The 9,574-nt window shown below is 32.6% G+C and overlaps 1 protein-coding gene across 1 annotated transcript; it reads right to left on the bottom strand.

Moving 5' to 3' along the window:
- Positions 1 to 7,387: 7,387 nt before the first annotated feature.
- LOC131030468 (aspartic proteinase PCS1) lies at positions 7,388 to 9,227 on the bottom strand. Its single transcript, XM_057961302.2, has one exon. The coding sequence runs from the start codon at positions 8,982 to 8,984 to the stop codon at positions 7,614 to 7,616; it is 1,371 nt and encodes a 456-aa protein (XP_057817285.2). The 5' UTR covers positions 8,985 to 9,227; the 3' UTR covers positions 7,388 to 7,613.
- Between the last annotated feature and the right edge of the window lie 347 nt (positions 9,228 to 9,574).

Here is a 9,574-nt window from a genome sequence, read left to right as displayed (position 1 = left end):
ACCAGGGAAATAATTCTCAGTCTGAAACTGAGCTCATTGTTTCATGGATGTTGGTCCAATTAAATACAACCTAATCACCTCATGCCGTAACAGATATGCTAATCACAAACATCTCATATCTGCCATTGTTGGCTGTACATAGCATGCGGGGTTTGTAGTGGAAAGCATATGATATACATTTTATATTAATTTACCGTTAAAAATAAATTGACCTGTGATTGTACGTGAAAATTTCATTAATATACAGTTTAATCTAAAAGATTGTTCTAATTAATAATATGATCAACTAAAAGTTAGAACTAATTTGGAGTTGGTTCTTTCTCTCTAATTCATCACCTATTCTGCAGTGAACTTATAACTCATATGAATGATCAGATAAAAATTATATAAAGTGGAATTCACTTTTTTGTTATCTGTTTTCAGCTTGACAAAACTCCTGCTAGAAATTCATTAACATTTATAGATTTTAACGATCATAAATCTACAATAAAATCAAAATGATCATGATTGGTACGAATTTTTCAGAGTCCATGAAGTTAATTAGAACAATCTTTTAGACTAAATTGTTTATGTTTCTCATTAATGGATCATGCTCAATGATCAATGATGATGGATCACTTAGTGTGAGCCACAATGTCTAATAAAAACATACACAGTTTAATCTCAAAGATTGTTCTAATTAACAATATGATCAGCTAAAGTTAGAACTAATTTGGAGTTGGCTCTTTCTCTCTAATTCGTCACCTATTCTGCAGTGAACATATAACTCATATGAATGATCAGATAAAAATTTAATAAAGTGGAAGTTACTTTTTTGTTATCTGTTTTCAGCTTGACAAAACTCATGCTAGAAATTCATTAACATCTGTAGATTTTGACGATCATAAATTTACAATAAAATCAAAATGATCATGATTGGTACCAGTAGTCTTTTCAACTAAACTGTTTATGTTTCTCATTAACGGATCGCACTCAATGATCAATGATGATGGATCACTTAGTGTGATCCACAACGTCCAATAAAAACATACACGGTTTAATCTAAAAGACTCTTCTAATTAATAATATGATCAACCAAAAGTTAGAAATAATTTTGATTTAGCTCTTTTTCTCTAATTCATCACCTTTTTTGCTGTGAACATATAACTGATATGAATGATCAGATTAAAAATTAATAAAAGAAAGTTACTTTTTAATTAACTTTTTTGTATGATGAATCATTAAATATGATCTTAACAAAAATCACCTATCAAATCTAAAAATGCAATTACATAACAACATCACTTTAAAAATCTAATATCTTTAATTTAAAGAAATTTACTGCAAAACAAAAATATAGAACTGATCTGACAGGAAAATAGATCTGATTAAAATGAAGAGAAAGCAGCTTCGTTCCCTCCAGCTGGTCACCAAAACCGACGAAGCTTTCATTGGAGAGTGGGTCACTTGATAGAAGCGTTTATCTTATCTTGACCGTATGTTAACATGTGTAATGTTAATTTATTCTTAAATGAATGTGAAATCATTATTAGATTATTAGTGGGTTTTGATTTAACACTTCATTTGCAATTTTTTATCCATGACAGTGATTTTGATAGTGTTTATGGATTTGATTGTACAAATTTTTTAAGAGAAAAACAAGTGTTTATCATGTTTTAAATATAATTTATGAATCAAATCTTCCATTGATTAATAATGGAAATGGAGGAAAAAATACTAATTTTCTGGTCAAGTACCTTGTGGGCTATGTTCAAACGTCTTCCAGAAGAAAAACACTCAATTTTTGTAGTGATGACAGGATTTGAAACGTTCGATTTGTACTGCATTATTTGTAGGCACCTACCAAAAGAAATTGAGTATAGAATGGGGCAAATTTATGCCTGTACAGCTTCTTTTCTTCTGCATTTAAGGGCAAATTCTCAAACGTAGATTGATTGAATAACAACATCATGAAAAACAATTGATGGAAATTCAAGATTTTTCAGTTCTATCCGTAGCTTTAGGTCTACTTTTTCAAGTACAACAGTCCAGCGAAGACACAAGACGTGCGAGTACAATGGTCCAGCAGGGGCTTGAACCTTGGTGACTGCTTCACCCAACAAAGTGTTTTAACCACGACACTACATGTCCAAAGACAGACAACTTATAAATATTATTATATATAAAAAACATAAATATATTCATTAACAATTCACTATAAATACTTTTTGTTTCAAATAAAATATCATAACTATCTACTATAAATGTGTCATTTATAATATAAGACACCCATTTAAACAAGTAATATTGTCATAGTGAAAAAATATTATTCTTATGTGCACAACGATTGAGATAGCAATGTGTATGCATTGGAGTATTTCATATTAGTAGTTTGTACTGTCACAATTATAAAAGGTGTGTACATTAAACAATTGTACTTTCTTATGGAATGTGAAGGCTTGTCAAAAAGTTTTACTTTTCAATTATTGGTTCATTTCTGTTGGATATCAGTTGCTTTTTATTATATAATAATGTGTTGTTTTTATAACAACAAATAGCTTTTTGTGATCAACTGTTGGTCTATTTGTATTGGATATAAAAGTTCAATTAACAAAGATTTATGTTTACCAATAGATATTTTGTCCATTTAAGTTGCATATAAGTTATTTAAATGAATAAAAATATGATATTCTACAAACAACAAATGTTAGATTTTTTGTTCAACTGCTAGGGATATCGTGATTAAGTTTTGGTCGAACCTTTAAAAAATCAACATTTGGACACTTCTCAATAGATGTGTTGATGTGGCAAGTTATATGATGGGTCACACCTCCAAACCTTGATTATAGATAGATAAGAAACCGATTCACATTTCAAACATAAAACGGAGATCCTACAATATTTCATGCAACTACTACATACTCACAAAGTTGGTATGTCAATAGAATTAGGGGAGAGGACCCAAGGGGTAAGAGTCTAATTAGGGAAGAGGGGTTAGAGTCATGTTAGTTAATTGTGTGATTATGTAGTAATTATGTGGAACATTGTATAACTTCTATTTTTAAGAAATGTGATATAGATTCTTTTCTATAATTAAAGTTTGGAAGTGTGGCTTATCAACCAATTTATCGTGTATATTTAAAATTACAAAGATTCATATGTAGTTTGGTTTGTGTTAATTAATTTATTTAAGATAATTAGTTGTATTCTATATCTGTATTTAAATTCTACATAACAATTAAAGACGTGATATTTCTATATTATTTTATATTTAATTATAAAATCTTCAAAAAAATATATATATAAATTTTGTATTTGTATTTTTTAATTATATTCTATATTTATTATTAAAATATATGACTATTTTTTATGCCTCTTTCATATGCAAAATTGAATGGAATTTTTATCATTTACAAAATTATTTAAATACTATTTTTTTTATAAGACCTCCCATGTAGGAGGCTAGTAGCTAACCGTTTCGTTGTGGGGTCATCCCCTAGATTTAATTATATAATTTTGAGTCAATCTTTATCAATTAATATTTTATGAGTATCAGTCTACAATAATCCATAAGAAATAATATTTTATTCAACTAACATTATAATAGCAAACATAAATGCGAAAAAATATCATCATTATTACCAATACAAATAAGGAATAATGTCATTTGTATACAAAACTATTAAGAAGATCATTTCTTTTCCTCGTGTATGATGGAACACTTAGGGTGATTCAAACCATTAAAGGAAAAAATATACAAATCAATCTCAAAAGCTCACCAATTCCTTCTTATTATATTCATCTTTACTTCTAACTTACAGTTGAGAAATTTAGCCAACTAAATACACATTCAAAGTATTTGCTACTATGTGCTAGCATTTAAAGATGTTGAATGTATCCATTCTAACATCTAGAATCCAAAAGTTCTCACATTTTAAAGCATTAAAAGAATAATCAATAGAAAAACACTTGGTTTCGATGCACTAAAAGAAATGAAAAAACTACATGTATCATTATACAACCCTTGCCTATTATATTCAAATCATTTTACATGTTTGTAAGGATTGACCTTAGAGAACACATCTCATCCCAAGTAACGATAACCTTAAAAAATATTCGTAAATACAACTAGACCTTGAAAATGAAAAAAGAATATGACAAACAAAGACCAATCAAAAACATTAAATTTCCACAGTCCATGTTGAATTATCGTAACATTTCTAAAAAATCTCACACAGATATAATCCAGAAATATCACAATAAAGATCATTCAAGTAAACTACAATGTATAATTTTATATTAAATTAGAAAAAAGATTGAAATCACACATGAATAAAAAATATATAAATGTAGATTTGACATAAACCCATGAACTTGACTCCTAATAGATCAATGATTGTATCGATTTCAAAATACCCTTATTGTACTGAACTTGACCCCTAATAGAACACTGATTGTATCGATTTCAAAATACCCTTATTGTACAAACTTCTCACCCAATAAAATCTGATTTAACATTTAAGTCAATTAAAAAATTAAAAAATAGTAAAGTAGGGTTTTAAAAAAAAAATTTTAAAAATGAAGTTGTTATATAGACAAATAGTGCAGCTACCTAGGGAGCACTGTCATTATGCTTTTTAAATTGAACAGATTTGATGTTGGAAGTTTCACTTACCCCTCACTCTCAAATTATTTCGAAGATTCCTCGATTCTACCAAAACATTTTGCACTATCATTACCCATTCACTCCAATTTCGAAAAAGGTCAGTAAACTTTTTACCCATTTATATATTTATCTAAAATATTAAAAAAATATACTGACAAAAACTTTAAGAAACAAATGTACCTATTTTACTTATGTCGGGGCATCTCAAATAATGATTTTTGGAAATTAATTTGATAAAGTAAAATAGTATATACCTACTGTCCAAAGGGTAAAATATCTGATTGCGATCGACGGTCCAGATTCACTCCTTGGTATTGCCCCCATTAAAACGTCTGAACTGTGTATAGAGACTGATAGCTTGGAATCCGCACGGAATATGCACCATGACCGCACGTGTTCAGACTAGTTTTGTATATACGGCAAGCCGATCAGAATCTAAATTTGACGGCTACCTTGCCTGTCAAGTTGCTAGGTTTAGGACCGTTATCATTCATAATTGTTCTTAAATGCTAAGGCAAGTTTTTTTAATTAAAACTTCAAAATCTTTGAAAAGTCTGCCAGAAAATTATATCTTACACAATAAAAATATACAAAACTTCACATTTAAATTTAATATCAATGTTATTTTTATTATAACTTAGTGTATTTGAATTTTGATATTTTTTGGAGTTTTTTGTTGTTGTGATTTAAGAGCTTATAGCTATTATTTCGTGTTTTGGGTAGTTACAACAAATGTGAGAGGATTCATTATACGCAGCGTGCAAAGATCAATAAACGGTCATTTCAAGGTGACATCTAATACATATTCTTTATTGTCCTTTAATTGTTCACTTTGACCACCACCAAATTTACACAAATGACCAATAATCGTGTAGTACACTAATAAAGTTGCACAATTCCTCTAGTTAGAAATTGGGGCTATTGGCCCAATAGATGATTTTTTAGTGGGCTTTTTATTAGCATGTTCCACTAAATGATTATTTGAACATTGATGACAACTAGGCCCCCTTGATGTTTTCTCTTACAATCTTAGATTGCATTTTTCTCTATGTATTTTGTCTTTTATTTAATAAAAACAATAAAATAACTTAAAAATAGGTATAACTTATGTATACAAGATTTTATTTAATTCTTTTAAAAAATAAAACACAAGTTCAAAACTAATTAAAAATAATTTCATTTTAATATTATATTATGTTTGAGTCAAGATAAAAATAAAACCAATATAAATTATAAATGCTAATACATGAAAAAATAAGGATAAAGTAAATATTATTAATATTATCAAATTTCCATAATCTATGAGGTTGTCATTGTTGCTTTTAGATTTGACATCATTGTTGTTTTTAGATTTGATTGTGTGAGATTACAAATCACTCTATGATCTCCTTAATCTCTCTAACAACCTCATGTTAAAAATCAAATCTCATGCAATTGAATCCAAAAACATTAGCAATGATCAATATCATTTCATGTCTATTTTATATGTATTGAGAATTGATTGTTGCTACATTAGCAATGATCAATATCATTTCATGTCTATTTTATATGTATTGAGAATTGATTGTTGCTGAAGTCTAAATCTCTCTAACAACCTCATGTTAAAAATCAAATCTCATGCAATTGAATCCAAAATCATTAGCAATGATCAATATCATTTCATGTCTATTTTATATGTATTGAGAATTGATTGTTGCTGAAGTCTAAATCTCTCTAACAACCTCATGTTAAAAATCAAATCTCATGCAATTGAATCCAAAAGAATTAGCAATGATCAATATCATTTCATGTCTATTTTACATGTATTGAGAATTGATTGTTGCTGAAGTCTAATGGTTTAACTGAGTCTATCAAAAATCAAGTCTTCTAAGGAATTGCACCAAGGATTAAAAATCAAGTCTTCTAAGGAATTGCACCAAGGATCAAAAATCAAGTCTTCTAAGGAATTGCACCAAGATCCTTGCGCCAAGATCTTGATGATCTGAAATGGATGCTCAATCATTAATCATCACAAAATATAAAATACTAGTTGAAAAATAAATAACATATAACATAAAACTTTTCAAAAATAATTGATTGTTAAAAAAATTCTCTAATTTATTTTCTATTATTCTATCTAGTATCATGAGATTTTCATTATTCATAAGACTAAATGCTGCTATTTCTAGATTTGATTGTGTAAAAATTTGAATGTCAACATTTTAAATCATATAATCCATAATCCATAAAACACTAAATACTGATAATGATGGAAATTTGATCAAAACATTGTGACAATCAAAATTATTAAATACCTTACCAAACCTACAGACACCATTAACATTCACTGTTCCAAATCATAAATCGCGTTGAAAAATTGAAGAGAGGTCCTCTGGTCTCGCCGTGTACGTGTTGAACTTTATCAGAAAAGCTCCCAATGAAAAACAAAAAAACAAACCAAAATTCTAAAGCGCATCACCTAACACTCCAGCTGGTTACCAAATCCAATTTCCCTCCGTTTCCATTACCTAGTCTAAGGGCTGCTGCTCATTGCAAAACAGAGGTTCGAATCTCTGGACAAATCATTTTCATATTGGTCCACCTTCATTAAAATCACAGGATGAGATGTTCTGCCCACCAACCAACCTGCTCTGAATCGACAATGGGGTTGGTTGTGGCAGAGATTTGGTCCCCTCATCGAACTTTTTCCATTTTCGTATTTTACCCAAACCCCCAAAAATAGATAGTTTTAACAAAAACAGATAGTTTTAACTGAATCAAATACATAAAATATACAGGGAATTTTGGAGACATTCAAAATACAAACTAGTCGAGATTCTATCCCTTTTCATGGGGGTATACAGTATTACAGACTTTTCCTAACAGTCTACACTGCACAGCCATGAACAGCCACTGTAATTCATAAACAAAGTATACTCTGTAAATCCATGAGAACTGGTACTAAAGTAAAGGTAATTTAACATTTACATCACACATCGCAGCGAGCTCTTGCAAATCCAATCCTTGAATTCTGAAGATCGTACTCAATCCACAAATTCTGCTGGTGATGATTCCCAATAATGTTGGCCTCCACGAAAACCAAATCCGAATTCCCAAATGTGAAGCAGTAAATTGCCCGACCTTTGGGAATAGCGGCACCGCTGCCTTCAGGGACTCGGAACAGCAAATGGTGGGCATCGAGCGTGACTTGAGCAGAATTAAAGAGCAGAGTAACGGGCGTAACAGGGGGAAATTGTGCAGGATTGGCAGGAAGATCGTAGCAGAGATCAAGAGCTCCATAGAATGCAACATTGCCCGTCATTGGCTTCAAATGCCCTCTGTTCTGTTCCACAAAGGCTTCTCTGAGAGGCGTGTAGGCTTCCCCGAGAAGTAGTGTGAACTGGGTGCCCGAATCGATCATGGTCTGCCCAGCACCTGTGTGATCAGGCAAGAACACCGATTTGGGAATCGGAAGAAGCTTGTTTCCGACCTTAATGCCCTCCATTCTCACACTGTAAGCAGCCCTGTTGAAGTAAGGCAGGGGAAGAGAAATACTGAGCAGAGGGGTGTAGTGCAGATATTTGGCAAATGGGGAATCCCCAAATAGAAGAAGGCCAGCAGAGCCAGGTTTGGCGACTCGATCGGTGATACAGTAAGAGAATTTCCGAGCCATGCCGAGCTGAGAAATCAGGGATAGCTCACCACGATTGAGCCCCATGAGACCAGGAGTCTCAGGCAGAGGTGCAGAATCAGAGCACCCAAAGACGAAACCGGGGATTTTGAAAGCAGGGAAAGTGATGAAATCTTTCCCCAGCTTTCCTTCAATGTCGGTCCCATCAGCATAGGTGTATGTGAAGTGGCAGAGCTTGGAATCACAGCTTGTGGGTATGGGGAAATCCTTGGTTTTTTCTCTGCAAACAGGGGAATTGCAGGGCAATGAGGCATAGGAAGAAGAAAGGGCTGGATTGAAGGAGGAATGGCCTGCACCCACTTGGCAGTTGAGCCAGGAGAGCTCACTGCCAGTATCAAGAACCATCTTTTGCTTCTGTGGAGGACTACCCACTGTGACTTCTGTCATGAGAGTAACATCATTGTAGCTGAAATAAGTTCTGCCCTGAGCAGCTTTTGTTCGCTTAACCAGAGCATTGACCAGTAAGGATGAAGCATTGGTTGTGGACACAGACAAGAGAGGCAATGCTAAAGAAGACCTGTTATGGACAGATGATTTGTGTAGGACACTACTGACATTCAAAAGGACAGTGGTATGTGGATGATTCCTTGCAGAGACAATGGCCGGAAGTATGATCATAAATGCAGAGGAGAAGAAGAACAAGAAGGAGATTAAAGCTGCACCACCCATGTTCTGGAATCTGAGGTTAAAGAAGCCTAAAGCTCTGAATAGATGGGTACCCCACTACTGAAGATTTTGATTTTTCTTAACTTTGAGCTTGCAAAATGTATTTATAGGAGATGGGTATGGAGTGTGGGGTCATTCACGCTACAGGGAACGTTTTTGAATCAAGAAAACGCGTACCAGGGGCGTCATGGAGGCGCACAGTTGCTGCCACTTGCAACGCACTTTCCATGGTAAACAGAGCTTAACGAGTATACTTTTTTTATACTCCCAAATCAAGACAAAGGGAGGTTTAGTAACAGTCGCCTTTAGCACGCATATTATTGCAAGTAATAAAGCCACGGTCCCAGCTAGCATCAATTTTTTGGTTTCTTCGAGGGATCCTTGCTGTGTTCCTGGTTTATGACATAGATAGGTTAGTTCCCTAGGAACTGCAAAACATTATGCTCTTGCTTGGGTTACCTTAATGCTCCTTCCATATCTACTTAAACAATCAACAACCAATGAGCTGGCAAGAGTTTTTTTCAGTACATTCCCCATTGATCAACCCATCAAACATTAAATGAGGTGGCCACCATATACAACCATTGAATACC

The sequence above is a fragment of the Cryptomeria japonica genome, chromosome 8 (genome assembly GCF_030272615.1).
Source record: "Cryptomeria japonica chromosome 8, Sugi_1.0, whole genome shotgun sequence".
NCBI lineage: Eukaryota > Viridiplantae > Streptophyta > Pinopsida > Cupressales > Cupressaceae > Cryptomeria > Cryptomeria japonica.
The sequence above is the reverse complement of the archived record's forward strand: the minus strand, read 5'-3'. Positions and strand labels throughout refer to the sequence as shown.